Below are 17,906 nucleotides of genomic sequence, written 5' to 3' on the forward strand. Positions count from 1 at the left end.
TGGAAATAATAGACTTATTTCTCCACATTCCGCCTTATTTCGTGTCATAGGGTGTCAAGAGGTGGGTGTAGGTGGGAGAGGAGGCTCGCAAGTGAAATCGAACCCACTACCGTTACGCTTACAATCAGAATTGTAAATTTTAATTCCACATATAGGTATATAAAAGTGAACATTCCAAATACGCTGTGGCTTGTGCATTTCCTGTACGAGAATGTGACCGAAGTAACCAAAATTGTTTAAACCACAAGAGCAAAACTTTACTCTTCCCTTTTAGTAATATTAATTAAATTTAAAATATACTCACAATATATAAATCCCGTAATGTTTCTTTTTTTTATTTTACACGACAGGTAGAGATAAAATAGTGTTAAGTCACTCTTTAACTATAACGAGTAGGTCATTGTAACAGGTGTTGTGAGTTCGATTCCCATTCGAGGAAGTGAAATATTTATTTGCGTTTACATTTTTATTTCTTCGCTCTAGTGTCGAGGCAAAGCGCGGTGTTGAGTTCTGTCACTTAACAAGCAATGTCCACAGAATTCGGCAAAAATTGGTTCTGAGAAACTGATTTTTTTTATTTAATATTATATTGATGCGTAAACTAAACTAGCCACGCTGTCCTCAATCTTTCAAGCGCAAAGAAATGCTTTGGAAAAAAGCATAAATTATAAAATTTCCTCGCTCCTGTCAATACATTATTTAAATTTTGTTGGAAACAAAAAATATCTTGAGCTAAAACTGATGTCATAGTTTTTTGATACTTTAACTACCCGTAACTAAGCGCTGTAACGCAAAATCGTTGTTAGAAACTTTGGTCGTTAGTGACGATGATCGCAACAAGCTGGTCATTTAGCAAAATATGAAAGTTTGTATTTTATAAATAACTAAAAGTATAGTTTTGCGGTAGTTTTTTAAAGAAGCTATTAATATTAATATTTTGTTTTGTTTATTAAAACTTCAATCAATTGAAAAGTGATTGAAATGGATATAATAATATTTTGTTTTTGATTTTATTTCAAACGAAAATCTCGATAAATTCGGCCATAAGTGGGGTACGGAGTGTTTTAATACTAGGTCTTCTCTGTGTACCGTGCTATATGATGTATGGGATACAAGTGTAAAGCTGAAAAAAAAGAAGATAAAATATTTCATCATCAACAGTTTCACTCGGTATCCCGCACACAGCATTGTAGACAGAGGGAACCTAGTGTTAAGACATTCCGTTCCCCACTTTCTGCCGAATTCTGGGGGCATTGTATATTGCGTGGCAGAACTCAACGCCGCGCTTTGCCTAGAGACCAGAGCGAAGAAAATGTAAATATAAATTTAAATAAATATTTCTTCTGGTCTAGTGATTGTGGGTTCGATCCCCATTCGAGGAGACGAAATATTTATATATTTCATCGTAATTTTAGATGAATTTCAGACTAACCATAGATGATAGAAACCAATAAAAAGCTAAGCAATAGATTTAAAATTAAATTTCAATTCACTAACTACATATAAAGACTTTGAATCAGTTAGTAAATGTCAATTTCCACCCTTTCAAACAATTTCGATGTGAATAATCGGAAGACGTTCCTTTCCGATAGAGGATCCTATACATCAATGTCGCTACTATAATTTATGGTCAGTTAAAGATTGTAAGAAACCATGCAGCTATTTCTCCTCTAAAAGAAGATTTTTGGGCATATTTCTCCATTTTTACAAGGATTTCTAGTATGCTTGTGGACAAATGTCCTTCAAAAGTTTATATTAATTTTTAAAGAAAATTTATAAAAGTTTTAGCGTAATGGTACTCGAACCCACGCCTTTTGGAAACTGTTTGAAACTAGTTTGGATGGCTTCCAAAAGGCGTGGGTTCTGATATATTTTGGGGGTGTAAAATTAAGCCACAAGTAAATACTTGTGGATAATGGTATATATATACATGGAAATATGAAATTATTATACGAATTATTCTTTTTTTATAGAGAACTAATGAATCTAACGTTAAGGCATTCCGTTCCCATGAAGACACTTGCCCTCATTTTCCGCCGAATTAAAATATAAAGCTCACACGAATGAGATTTAATTAGTTGTAATATTTATATTTTTATAATTATATCACGAATATTTTGAGAGTGTTTTAACACTAGATTCTATCTACCCTACTATACGAGTGAAGCAACATAAGTAAATATATTCATATTGACTCAACTAGAGAAAAAAAACATTTGTTCTTCTCCATTTTGAAAGAACTGAATATGTGACAAAGCTTTTATAAGCTTTGTGAAAAAATGACAGATTTAAAAATTGAATTGGCAAGCTTTTAATGTTAGAGCCAGTCAAAGGAATAGGTAGATTTTTTTGATTTTTTCATTGGTGTTTTAGATATGATTTTTTTTAAATATTGTAGTTTTATATGTAGGGGATTTTATGTTATTTAAGCGGGTTTCGATTTTAGGTAGGGTTATTTCTCCGGCAAGACAGTATTTATTATTCATTGCCTCAAGAGGGAATCGAACTAACAACCGGTCGCTTTTACACGCTTGTACCCCGCCGCCACAAATGCCCTCATTTCTTAAATTATATTAACATAACATTATTTATTATTTTGTATAACGATTGAAAATTAAAATTTAATAAAGGAGTAAAAAGAGAATGAAAACTTCGCGTCATTTTATATTCGTATAGCTACTTTTATGAAATTTTCCAACGAAAAAGAAGAAATTACTGTCTCGGTAGCTTGCTTCGCTCAAAAGAATCATCGTTAGTGTTATATAAGAGAAATGGCTGACTTTTGGTAATTGTTTTTTATGTTGTTGATTTATATATATTTTTTTAAGTGTATAAATAAAATAATAATTTTGAAGCCGTCGTAGCACAGTGATATAAGTGTGTGATTGTATATCAAGATTCTATGTTCTATTCTCTCTGCCTACCCTGCTTTATAAGAATACCGTGTAAATCTAATAAAAAACAACGATTGAAATTTAAAATTTTAATACAATAAAAATGTGACGACTGTGAACGCGAAGGTTGTGGGTTCGATTCTCACTGAGAGGAATGAATTATTTAACGTTATCATTTCTTCGCTCTTCTAAAAACGCAAGGCGCGGCGTTTAATTCCGCCAGTCAACAAGTTATGTCTCGATAACATTTGAAAAACCTATACTCTAACCTATATATATGTCTTTAAATTGTTTATTTAAATATATTTTATACAGAATATCATCAACACTAAAACTGAGATTCAAGCCAGTATAATTAGAAATCCAGAGTGCAGAACAACTCACTATACGAGCACTCAAGTACCACACTGTCTTCTGCATACGGTTCTTGGCCCCACACCTAAGTAATAAGCTATTGAAATTTTAATTGATAATTTTTATAATTTATGTATTAATTTATTAGAAAATAGAAAATTAACAAAAAAAACTTGTGCCCAGTGGTGGCGTAGAAGAACAAAGTTTGTTGTAATATCGACTAGTTATGGGTTCGATCCCCACTCGAAAAAATACAATATTTATTTAAATTTATATTTCCACTTCTGGTGTCGAGGCAAAAGCACGGTGTTGATTTCCGCCACTCAACACGCAAAACTTCCAAAAATTCGGCGAAAAGTGGGAACGGAGTGTCTTAACACTAGGTTCCCTCTGATTAGATTTTTTTATATTATTGAGATTTGTATTCTATATGCAACAAAATACATTTCCCAGTAATATAAACAAGAATCTACTATACATTTTCTCACTAAGCTTCAATATCTTGAATGGATAAGATAGTACAAGGGAAATACTTCTCCAAATGGAGCATAATACCTAACTGACTAATGCAGCTTGCTTGGGGGTTGGATTTATATGGGATCATTAGGATAAAACGTGACTTTGAGCTTTGTCCATACTTCCTGTTTTAACACGTTTGTCCAGTTTACTAAACACGGTGGATTTACTTACGAGTATGTCACGTACGTAGGGTATCCCTTACTCTCTTACCCTGGTAGCTTCTTACATGAATGTTCAATTAGAGTTCTTAGATTCGATTCCCACTCGTGGAAATGAATTATATTAATTTTCGTAACAAGACAAAGCGTTGTTTGGAATTTCGCCACTTTCCCTTTCCCTTTTTTAGTGGTTCCTTCTGTCTATCCCGCTACATACGAAATTGCACGTGAAACTAATCACTCATTTTACTTTATTGTAAAATTGATATAGAAACATTCTCGTATTTCGAGGGTCCTTATGTAAACTATCGAAATTAAAAAATTGGGGAAAATGGGGATTTGGGGAAAAATATTAAAACTACACTAGTAACTCAAAAGAGAAATGATGAAGAGAGATGATGAAAATGATTATCATCATCATCTAATACACTAACAATGAAGATATCACCAAATCGAAACACTACCACATTTACTGGATATTTCCCTGATGCTAATATATTCGTCGTTTTCAATCTCTCCGGGTTGCCTATTTGCACAATTCAATTGCTCCCATGTAACTGGGCACGGACAAGCTAGTATTATGCAAGGCTTGTTCCGAAATGGACATTTATTCTAATAAAGCAATTTTACAAGGCTTTGGAGTACTTTTGAATATAACGGGTTATTTCGTACGAGGTTTCAATTTAGTAAAGGAAAATGTTAAGACAAATTTTAATTTCAAAAGCTGTTATTTTTTTTGTTTTTATATATATTTTAACTAAATCCTACAGACACAGACAGTGGTCCGTACATTTTTTTTATTTTCTCATAATTATCAGTTTTAATTATATTTTATTTTTATCTGCTACTTTTAACTAAAGAGAATTATCTAGATATTTAATTTCTAAGAGATTTTAACTATTGGGACCATCGTAGCCCAGAAGCACAAGGGTGACTGTAACGGGACGGTTGTGGGTTCGATCCCCACTCGAGGGAATGAATTAATATTAAATAATATTTTCATTTCTTCGCTCTGGCACCAAGGTAAAAGCCTCTGTTTAAGGTTCCCTCTGCCTACCCTACTATATGGAATACAGAATAAAGCGTGATTCAATTTATTTATAACGTCTATGGATTTCGTATACATTATGTTATTGATTAATAAAATATAATAGTAACTGCTTTATCTATGTATAAAAAATCGAAAGGTCACTCGCGAAATCTCAAACTACAAGTGCTAGGAATCTCAAATTTTGCATAGGAGCTATTTATAGGACGTAGGTGCTCGCTAAGACGACTCCTAAGGGTTTGTTTTTGGGGTGAAAATTTGTATGAATTATGATATTATTAAAAATATGATTATGCTTCGTTACTACAAATGCTAAGAGTCTCATATTTTGCATCGACGTCACTTTTAGGACGTAGGTACTCGTGGAGACAGAAATAAATAATAACGTAGTTCACGCAGGCGAAGCCGCGGGCGGGCCGCTAGTTACGATATAAATATTTATGGGACCGATAAAAGGGTGCAGATGTCAGGCACCTATGCTTCCCTGTATTATCTTAATCTACCGTCCAAAGCCTTAATGTTGTGTCAAATTTACCTTTAACCTATAAGTCCTATAACATCTAAGAATAATTTATGAACTCTGAAATAAAATATTTAGATAGGTAATTTCTAAACGCAGTGCAGTTTTAAAGATTTCATACACAAAATATTATTATGTATTTATATTTATATACTATAGATATCTATTAATAGGGAAAAGTGTAAGTCGCCCACAAAGGGTTCCCATTATCTATAAAAACAGTAAAAAATCATGTGTGTTGAGGGCCCCCTTAAAATTGTTAAAGAAATATATCATCTTTGAAAATTTCAACTGTCTAACTTTTACTGTTCATGAGATTTAGATTGATGAGAGACAGACCGACAGCACAGTCTTAGTAATACCTACTAAAACATACACACATATATATATATATATATATATATAACTTATTATGATGTCTTATTTAAATAAATATTGCGGGAATATATAAATAATTTAAAATTTCATTTCCTTAATTGGAATTCGAACTCACAATCATCGCATCTACAATCAGCTATTATCCCAATCAATAAGCCACGTCGTCGCCTCCAAAAAAAAAAAAACCTCATGCAAAAAAATTACATTTTCCCTACATTACAAAGATTAATTTTATAAAGTAAAATATAACAATAAGTTACGAAGAAATTTTGTATTATACAATATGCGGGGCGGTTATGAAATTTTCCACCGTGTAAAGCTAAATTTTTTGCACCTCTCATTTCTTTGCCTAAATTGAATGGCTGAATATATAAGAGGCATAAGTGTCGTTGAAAAAAGGAAATGAATGTGTGGAGCGAAACGTTTAATATTTACCTTGGATACATAATTTTTTGACGTTCACGCTTTATCCCGCATACATAAGGATAAGTAGCGGGAATCTGGTATTAACACGCTGTTTCCCTTTTTGCTTAATTTTTGAGACATTGCGTGTTGAGTGATTAAGCTCTAGTCAAAGCGTTGTCTTGTTACTAGAGCGAGAAATTGAAAATAAATCATTGGCCCGAGTGGGAATCGAACCCATAATCATCATGTTTAACAGTGAAACACCAATTTTAATTTTCATTTCTTCGTTCCTGTGCTTCACAGCCATTCATTTTACATATTATATTCCAGAATTCATTTAATTGTAAATTATAGATTACTTACTAGAGCCAGTCGTAGCACTAAGGAACTATAAGCGCGACGGGTTGTGAGTTCCATTTCCACTCGAGAAAATTAAATATTTAATATTTTCATTTTATCGTTCTGATAATGAAACAAAACGTGGCGCTAAGCTCCGCCACTCAACCCACAATGCCTCCAGATGACGAAATATGAGCAACGTGAAGTGTTTACAAACAAAAAGATAACTAAAATTATAGAAAATATAAAACAGAGTGAATTATCACTAAACATCACAAATGCTGGCTAAATACTCAATTAGGAAAGCCAAGGAAATCTTCGAAGGTAAACGTTTAAATATCCACAGCCTAACCTCTATTGAACTTGATTTACCCTTACGTGTTTCTTTGTGCCGGAAATAGATAATGATGGGTCTTTCTCCTTAAATACGTAGCTCGTGCCTAAAGGAATGAGTAATATAGATTTTGTAGTTATTTAGTTTATTCAATTATTGTATGGAAAACTATTTTTGTTTTCTATTTATTTTATGTATATTGCTAGAAACAGTTATGTGTTTTATTTATTTTTTATTTCAAGTCTGTACTTAATATTATAAAGCTGAAAATTTTGTTTTGTAAGAGTTAGTTTGGTTAAGTTCACTCATCTTAGCAATCAGTCTGGTTTGAAATGAAATTTACACAAATGAAATTTGAACAATAGTTTTCGTCTCCAATTCGTACTTCTCAACAACCGTTTATATGGTTTTAAGGGAGAAGGTTAAGAGGGTAAGAGTTAGATAGAAGAGATACGTAAAATATTTTTTCTGCTTATCATAGTAGGGGTCCTACCTCCTACTCCTACCTCCTTCCTTGCAAGGGTATTTTAGGTTCATGCTTTTTTTGGTTATATTGCAGTTATCATTATAAAAATAACGTTATATTGAAAAAAAAAACTTTATTTTATATTTTTAACATATATTTTTTTAGTTGGCATGGCAGACATGGCGTGTTGTGTTGCGGAATTCAACGTCGCGCTTTTACTCCTTACTAAAATATTTTATTTTATTTTTCTTAAGTGGGAATCGAATCACACACTCTTGAGTCCCTGAGCTACGACTGACATCTGTAATATTTGTATTTTATTATTAAGTGTTTCACTAACAAGCACTTTGTTACAGGTAGCGCATCTCAAAGTGGAGGATGCGGGCAACTACACCTGTTCTCTTGAAGCGCCAATTTCTATGAAATCTATGGCTAGAGTCCACGTATTACAAGGTATGATTTAATTCTATAAAGGTTGTGGGTTCGATTGCCGCTCGGGGGACCAAAAATGATAATATTCCCATTTCCTTCTTTCTCCTGAGTTCCGCTATTCAACTCAACACAAGAAGGTAATTCTAAGTGGAAAAGGAACCTATAAACGTCACGTTTTCAGACGATTTGCCACTGTGCCACAACGACCTGAACAACTAAATTATGGTTCAAATATAGGTTAAACTAATTCCCGGCATCACAATATTATCTATCTACCCACTTTCTGTATAAATTATATCGCTTCTGTACTAAGAATCAACAATTACTCGTACATAGCAAACTGTAGAAATCTGCCAGTTATTTAAATGAGGGCTATATGAATTTCATGAGGCTCGTTATTATCTGGCATATCTTGCATACGTTTAGAAGTGTTCGTGTATAGTTTATATTTTAAACGGTTAAATGCATTTAATTGGTAGTTAGGTCTAAGAAATTAGAACTATTAGGGTCAGTCGTGGCGTAGGTGCGTGGTTCGATTCCCACTCGAGATAATGAAATATTTAATAATTTCAATAAGTTGTAACAAGTTAATAAGAATTTCGACGTAGCTTGGACATATGGCTTAGTGACTAGAGTTATCCAAGCGACGCTACGTTCAAATTTTAGTATGTTTTCTAGATAAATATTTTTCTTTCCAAATAAAATAAAGAATAATTAAAGAGGAAAAGCAGAAGCTAATTTTACTGTAGTCCGTTTCGACCTTGGACTTTAAGGTACATAGTTCAAGCTGGCCAAACCGTAAGCAAAGTCGAAAGAGCAATCAGTAATAAACACATAATAGAATAATGAAGTTAAAACTGCTATATAAACCAAAATAATCCTCGTCTTATGACATTTTAGAAGCAATGTATGTATATACATATATGCGAAGACGATAAATATACATACATATATATGCACGCTTCGCTAACTACTGTAGTTAGTATGTAATTATAATAATTTGCATCAATAATTAATTTATGTCTTTCCTAATTTCCTACGGTTTGATAGTTAATGTTATTACTAATACAGTTAATACCTATTAAGAATACACTTTAATTATAAGGAAATATTTCAGGGTATAAAATTATATAAATTATGTCTCACTCAATAGTCTGTCTGTCTGTCTGTCTTTTACGCAATCAGGGCCAAACCGCTAATTTAATTGTGATAAAATACTCATATAGAGATACTTGAGGGTCTCGGGATGAACATAAGATACTTTTTTTTCTCATATTTGTAATATTTTCGATATATAACCAATATATTAAAATAATTATTAATTTGACATGAAATTTATTCTGCCATGTTAATAACAACCGTCGTTGCTAAGCAACGATTTGCAAAGTTTGTTGTTAGAAAACGTCACCCAAAATGAGCTTGCTTAACGCATCTCTCTATTGAAAATTGAAAATAATTTCATAAATATATTTAATAAATATTCGTATAGTTCAAGCGGGCGTAGCCGCGTTCGAGTCCACTAGTGTTATATAAAAAAAAATTATATACGAGTATTACAGAAATACGGGCTTACAACAAAAGCCCTATATAAAAATAAATACATTTTAACGCCTTTACAGCGATCGAAAATTAACGTCCCGTGTCCTCAGATTTTATGAGTCGGTGTAATAAGCAAATGTAAATTCGGTTAAAAAAAATCCTTTATTTTAACTTTTTGAATTTAACTTGCCGTGTCAGTATGTAAAATCTTGCTCAGATATACCCATTTGTCGGTATCCAATTGAGCTAAAATTTGAATTATGATGATGTTAATTCAACAAAAGGGCCGCTGCAACAAATACTCACCTAATATAAATTTCAAATGAAAGTGCTTAATTTGTAAAATATAATATATAGATAGGCGTTGAGTTCTGTAACTCAACATGCAATGACTCCAGAATTCGACAGAAAGTGGGGAACGGAGTGTTAACACTAGGTTCCCTCTGCCTACCCTTCTGTGTGCGGGATGCAGCGTGAAGCTGAAAAAAAGTAAAAAAAAGAAACTTTTTTTGCTTACCTACATCCTACCAGAAGGATCTAAATATAAGAAGACATCCATTCTCTACACAACGCCCAAATTTCAAGACATCGCGTGTTGTGTGGCAAAACTCAACACTGCGCTTTGTCTTTAAGAGTAAAATTCATTCAATTTTACATACAATTTAAATTAAAATGAAATTATGAAATTTATAAATTTTATGAGTAACAGTATGAATCTTGCAATAATAATATAGTGAAACAAGAACGAGCTCATCTAAACAAAACAATTAAATCTCAAACAGCTGTAATAACACTTAGTAAATACAAGACTTCTTAAGCGAAAGATGAAATAAACATATATTACTTCCGATGCAATGTTTGTGTTAAGAATTATTAATTTAGCTTCACGCTGAATCCCGCAAAATAATGGAGTTAACCTAGTGTTGAGACACTAACAAGGTCGTTAGGATGACAAATATTTTTTGATGAGAACTAGTTAAATACTCCCCTTGCCCACAATGAGTGTTGAGTGCCGTAAATCAACGCCTTTTAATCTCGTACACGAACTGAGAAATGAAAAAATGTGTAAGAAAGTTTTATTCTAGCATGATAAGTATAGGGAATATGGTAACCTAGAGTTAAGACACTTCTTTCCCCATATGAAGCCCAATTTTCGAGATATTGCGTATTAAGTGGCAGAATTCATAGCCGCCGTACCTTGTTACCAGAGAGAGGAATTGAAAATTATTAATTCCTCTGATAAGGCATCGAACCTACAACTGTCGCTCATGTTATAGACAAACACTATTCCACTGCACCACGTCGAACTCGAACCCACCATCATCATATCTGTATATCCTCACATCAGTTCCACCACCCCCTACCTACCATCAAACGCAATTAAGAAACTAAAGTCCATCACAAATAGCAAATAGCTGAAAATACCTAATGACAGACCAAAAGTCATTAAGAGCAAGCAAACAATGCTAACTAGCCACCCCATTCTCATTCACAAGAGGCCGGATGAAAGGACAGTACTGGCCGGATGTACAGTGTGTGCCGATTAGAGAGCTGGAACAGAGAGTTAAATGAAGACTTTAGTATTAAAGATTTGGCTGGAATTTGAATTTACGTGTGGAATATTTCTGTAGTTTGTGTGGGGTGGTGGTTTTACGTGTTTTTACGTAAGCGTAGTGGTTGTGAGTTCGATTCTTATTTTGGGAGAATTTATATTTCACACTTTCCTGCTCTTGCAAGACCAACGGCGGCCTCATAATCATAAAATGTCTCGAATTGGCAGAAAATAGAGAACAGTAGGTTCTCTCTGCCTACCTTGCTTATGCAGGATATAACGAGAATAGCACGACTGGGACTGTATTTTTCATCTATATATATAAAATCGAAAGGTCACTCACTCATCACAAAATCTCAGAAACTACAAGTGCTAGGAATCTCAAATTTTGCATAGGAGTTACTTATAGGCGTAGGTGCTCGCTAAGACGGGAATTTGCAATATTCAACTTCTAAGGGGTTGTTTTTGGGTCGAAAGTTTGTATGAAACTTCGTTACTACAAATGCTAGAAGTTTCAAATTTTACATAGACGTCACTAGGACGTAGTCATGGAGACAGAAATTAATAATAACATAGTTCACGCGGGTGTAACCGCTACCGGGCCGCTAGTATATATATATTTATAAAATATTAGCTAGGTATAGACAGGAGGCCGCGATACTGTAAACGTAACGGTTGTGGGTTCGATTCCCATTTGGGCAGAGAAATATTTAATATTTTCGAAACTCGGCCTTGAGTTCTACCATTCAACATTCAATGCTTCAAGAACTCGGCGGATGTGGGAACGCATTATCTCAATACTAGGTTCACAGGTTCCCTCTGCTTAATCTGACATATACGTGAACCTAAAAAGATATACAATATACTAGCGGCCCGCCCGCGGCTTCGCCTGCGTGAACTACGTTATTATTAATTTCTGTCTCCATGAGTACCTACGTCCTATAAGTGACGTCCATGCTAAATTTGAGACTCCTAGCATTTGTAGTAACGAAGTTTCATACAAACTTTTAACCCCAAAATCAACCCCTTAGAAGTCGAATTTTGCAAATTCCCGTCTTAGCGAGCACCTACGTCCTATAAGAAACTCCTATGCAAAATTTGAGTTTCCTAGCACTTGTAGTTATTGAGATCACGTGAGTAACCTTTCGATTTTATATATATAGATGTAGGTATATGATTTTTTCATCATATATTTCTTGTTATACATTGTTAACGAAGTACCTGCAAAAAATATATATAACATTTTCTTTATCAAAATCGATATGATATCGTATAGGTATCATGTAGTACGTTATGTATATTTGATACCCTAAGGGACTTAGCGAGAGTAAATATAAACATGTTATTACAATAATATTCGAGATTCAGAAAATATCAAAATATGTATTGAAACGGCTGAATATATTCCTCACTCGACTTCTGTACATCCGTTTCCCAATTTCCCGTTCGCCATTCTAGTGGCATTGCGTGTTGAGTGGCGAAACTCAACGCCGCGAATTGCCTCATCACCAGAGCGAGGAAATGAGAATTTTAAGTATTTTATACCCCAATTAGGAATCGAACCCACAACCAGTCACTCCCCCTGCGTCATGACGGCCGCATCGACTAGATGAGATATCCTTTTAATCCATACCTATATTATAAATTCGAAAGTTACTCTCTCTGTCTGTCTGTCTGTCTTTTACGCAATCAGGGCAAAACTGCTAATTTAATTGTGATAAAATACTCATATAGAGATACTTGAGGGTCTCGGGATGAACATAGGATACTTTTTTCTCATATTTGTAATATTTTCGATATATACCAATATACTTATTAATTTGACATGCAATTTATTCCGCCATGTTAATAATAACGATTTGCAAAGTTTTTTATTAGAAAATGTCACCCAAAATGAGCTTGCTTAACGCATCTCTCTATTGAAAACAATTTCATAAACATATTTAATAAAATATTGGTACAGTTCAAGCGGGCGTAGCCGCGTTCGGGTCCACTAGTTTATATATAAAAAATATATATTAAGTATTAAAACATTTTGTTCACAGGTTCAAGTCTCGCAGAGCTACAGAGCGGAGTCAAGACCACAACCAGCTACATGAGCTTGCTGTTCACGTCACTTCTATTCATATTTAGTACTTGCCACGATATAAGATGACCTATTTAGAATGGAAAGAAAAGAAAGGCTGGGTAACGCAGGAATTTCTCTGGGAACAAATTAATATTAATAAATCGCTGTCGCTATACTAAGCGACTGTATTTCACCTTCTCGAGGAGAATTTTAGATTTACAAAGCTTTAAAGGTATATAGCAGGATAGACAGAGGGAACCTAGTGTTAGGACACTCTGTTACATATTATCCGCCGATTTTTTCGAAATGTTACGTATTGAGTGACGGACCTCAACGCCGGGCATTTGCGTTGGTGCCAGAGTGAAGAAATGGAAATATTAATAAATAATAATTCATTCCCCGGAGTGGGAATCGAACCCACAACCGTCGCTTTACAGACACACTTTTTTGCCTCTGCGGCATAACGCCCTCTTTTTGTTTATTTATATGGAAAATAATGTTTGTGACATATCGCGTAAATATGTATTTGTATATAAAAGTATTTGTTTTGTATGAAAATTAACAAAATGAAAAGTCAAAATTTGCTTACTTATAAGTATAATGTTGAATTATTTGAATGTTTAAGCAAAATAACTTTATTTACAAATATATTTTAAAAATACCTATAATGAAAAATGTAAAAGTCAATCATAACGAAAATAACGAGGTAACGACGACGCCTCGTTACACATAATAACTAACTGTAAAGGTATATTATAAAAAATACTTGAGTACAATATTTTAATACTATACATACAAAAATATTCATATTTTTCCGTTCTTTATTTAATTAATAATTATTCTTAATTAATTATAATCGATGCCCCAACAAGAAACAGACGTCGACCACTACGCCACGAGGGCCTGAAAAAGATATAAAAGATAATATAATATAATGTGTTCATATAAATATATACTTCATTAAATATTCAGCAAATATTTATATTCTTGAAAATCTGTTGAATTTTACGTTTTAAGCCAAAATTTCAATAAAAATATGGAAACTGTGCAGTAAATATTAAATAATTTCACAGGAGATTTATACAGACCACAAGTAAAACGTGAACATGAGCATTTATATTAAAAAATATTGGAGGAAACTGAAAATTAATATAATTTTAATTGAGAGACTTTTGTACTAGCTTCTCTCTATTTCTCGTTCAACACAGTAGGCAGAGGGAACCTAGGGAACCAGACGTTCCGCTCCCCACACAGCCGAGTTCGCGAGATATTGTATGTTGCGTATCGAATCTCAACGTCTTCCCTTGTCTTAATAGAGCAAATAAATAAAACTATAATCATTCCCACGAATGAGAATCGAATCCTCATTAATCTCTAATATAATCCGACGACCCACTGAGTTACAATGGGTTCAAATTGTCAGATTTCAATGTTATATGATGCTTTCTCTATTGTCTATTTGCTTTTACCTTTAGAACAATACTCGTATTTCATATGGATTAGCCTTTTGCTGTTAACGCGATCGTTATGGGTTCGATTCCTACTTGAGGAATAAATTATTTTCATTTTACCGCAGTATAGGGCATTGAACTCCACCGACATACACGCGATGACACAATTTTATTTAGAAGAAAATACAGTGTCTACATTAATAAAACTGCTTCGTTTTTTCTACTCGAATTTTCCTAATAAGCTTATCATATTTACGAACAATTAAACGTTGAGGACGGGCCGTTTAAAATATTACAGGCATTAATCTCTGTAATAAGAAAAAAACCTAATAATTATAATAACGAAGTGCCACACCGAGGCTAGGCGTGCCGGTGGGTTCAATTGCCACTAGGGAGAAAGAAATATTTATTTTATTATGTCCTCGGAGTATTTTAAACACTAGGTTCCTATGTTCCCTTTGCCTATTCTGCAATGTACGAAATGCAATGAGAAGCTGAAAAAATCTGTTGAATATCGAACCTGTAACCATCATGTCTATTTCGAAGTAATTAACTAATATATACTAACATATATAATATGAAAATGCTGAAAATCTAATTTCCCAGATCAGGATCTATATATGTAATTAAAACGCAACAGTTAATTAGGTTAGTGGGCGTAGTGTAAACACTTAGAACTTTAGTGCCGTGAAGTTCCAACGAGCCCCGTAAATGTTTACTTTGACGAAATTGTTAGTTCTAACCGAACCGCCTGTATAATGTGAAATACTAATTAGATATGCAAATTTTGACTTTTAGCGCGTGCACTGAAAAAATATGTTTGTTATACAGCTGTTTCAAATTGTGCAAAAGTTTTTTTTTATTAAATTATAACACGCGATTTCATGAAGGTAGTAGCTAAAAAATTAATTGGGAAAAATGAGTATTAAAATTCTCTATTTTTTTTAAAGTGAAAAGTAAATAAATATTTCCACAAATAAATTATAACAAATTTGGATATAATAGGAATGTCCATAATATTGTTTTTCGTTAATTTTTAATGAAAGATTTTTATTTTAAACTTTTTAAAAGAAAACTTGCTTATCCAGTGAAAGATCCACAGCATCAGTTACCGTCCTCGGGTGTTTGTATGAAATGTATATAATGTTAAATATACATATAAGGTAAATATAATTACATTTTTTGTATAAAAATAGCACTAAATATATAAATGGTAAAATAATTAAATTTAAAATATTACATTATTATTTATTCAACTAGACTTAACGCTCAGTTAAATAAATACTTTTGAATTGTCTAGTTAAGTAAAAATGTCAGTAGTGTCAGTCCAACTATTAGGAAGGTTGTTCTGATGAGAAGCCGGTAACTAACTCTACAGTATTTTTTTAAAATAAATATATTAAATTCTATGTTAACAGGATTCCTTCTGATGTACCCATTTAATTGTAATTTTTGACTGAACGAAAGAAAAAAACGTCGTTCCATAAGAATATGTGTATTTTAAAACTAATTCATAATTGTAGTATGAACTTTATAATTGTAATAAGAAAATGACTCAATACGATTACCATTAGAATTACTGAATGTCATATCATAATAATTAATTTTTGACGTTTTATTATGCTATTCCACATTAATGATAGAAAAAAACTTGAATCCACGCCTCTTGGAAAACTCTTGAACGGTTTCCAAGAGGTGCAGGTTCGAATCGTGGTACATTTATTTTATTCGCTTACTAAAATATTTTATAATATAAATAATCTAAGACAACCTATAGTAAAATTTACCAAAATCTGACAAACATATTGTTACACATATCGTGAATTATGAAATTATTTGACCAGTTTTAAAATCAGTAATTTATTCGTAGTAATATTTTATAGAATGTAATTCTATCTACATATCAATAAACTGAATATCACTTGTTAGTTTTACTTTTCTTGAATTTATTTGAAATATAACGTTAATTCAAACAAACAAAATGTATTACTTTAAACTATAAATTATATTTGCATATATATAAAAGAAATGAAAATTGAAAAAAAATAACTTTAATTTACTATCTGTCCAAAAAAGTAAAACACAAATTACATAGACCGAGATCGAACCTATAACCATCGCTAAATACTTCTACACTATAATGGAATTTCATCAATATCTTAATGTACATATATTTTAATATTATCCAAGCGTATAATTTAATTAACTGAACCTTACCAAGTAGAACATTTATGCCGACTTTAATATATCAATAAAAACAAGGACAAAATTGTGACGAGCTTTCAAGAGGTTATTGACCTTATTTTGTTAAGCTTAAAGCTTATGATTGGCATATGCGAGGGAAATTGATTTATTTCATACTCGAATGATTGAGTTCATTGAAGATTCATTACTTTGCTCGTTGACAAGATTTTCGTTATATTATGTAAAATGTTAATAAGAAAGTAGGTTATTTACATACATATATAACTAGCGGACGCGCGCAGCTTCGCTTGCGTATTTAAGGGTGAATTCTGATAACCCATGAAACATGTGTTCAATGAAATATTTTTAAGAGTCTAAATTTCAAATTTTACAAAAATCGGTGGTGATTTAAAGATTCCATACAAACTTTCAACCCCTTATTTGCACCCTTAGGGAGAGAATTCTAGAAAACGATGAAATACGTGTTCAATTAAATACTTTTAAAAATCTAAATTTCAAATTTTATAAAAATCGGTGCCGATTTAAATTTTTTTCCATACAAACTTTGAACCCCTATTTCACCTCTTGGGGTTAAAATTTTTCAAAATCCGTTCTTAGTGGATTTCCAGATTACGAAAGTAAACTTTTGTCCAAATTTCAGGTTTCTACGCACAGCGGTTACGGCTGTGCGTGCGTCTTACCTCAGTCAGTGAGGACAAGTCCTTTTATATATATAGATTATATCTTTAATACTTACAGTTAAGTTTATGTTTAATTTTTTTCTTAAGAAATATCATAAAATCATAAAAATCAATAATTTATTGAAATTGTAAAATTTAACCTTGTTAATTGAATTAAATATTTTTTTTTGTTCTTATTCATATCATGTAAACCTTTTAAATAATAAAATAAAATACACAAAAATTAACACAGTAAAAATAAAAGTATAAATAGGTCAGAAAACTGATATTATTATGTTTTTATTATTATATCAGTTTTCTGACCCATTATATATTCCACTGAAGTTCAGTTTCAATGAATTTTTACTTTGTTACGTACAAAATAAGGTAAAAATAAATTTGGTACAAAAATATATTTATGATACTAAATAAATGAAATAAATCAATCAGCTTATCCCGCTCACAGAGGGAACCTAGTGTTAAGACACTCTGTTCCCCACTTTCAGCTGAATTCTGGAGGCATTGCGTGTTGAGTTGCAGAACTCAACGCCGCGCTTGACCTCGCCACCAGAGCAATGTAAACGT

The 17,906-nt window shown here is 32.5% G+C and overlaps 1 protein-coding gene across 1 annotated transcript in view; it reads left to right on the plus strand.

The window, feature by feature from the left end:
• The window catches only part of LOC146536388 (lachesin-like), a 36,218-nt gene extending 22,646 nt beyond the window's left edge, over window positions 1–13,572 (plus strand). The window contains exons 6-7 of the mRNA XM_085190333.1: window positions 7,772–7,868; window positions 12,984–13,572. Coding sequence (XP_085046459.1) covers window positions 7,772–7,868; window positions 12,984–13,093 — 207 coding nt within the window. The 3' untranslated portion in view covers window positions 13,094–13,572. The remainder of the gene's footprint in view (window positions 1–7,771; window positions 7,869–12,983) is intronic.
• The last annotated feature ends 4,334 nt before the right edge of the window (window positions 13,573–17,906 follow it).

This window comes from Heliconius melpomene, chromosome 9 (assembly GCF_056956725.1).
Source record: "Heliconius melpomene rosina isolate 202511_hmr_F chromosome 9, ASM5695672v1, whole genome shotgun sequence".
Lineage (NCBI taxonomy): Eukaryota > Metazoa > Arthropoda > Insecta > Lepidoptera > Nymphalidae > Heliconius > Heliconius melpomene.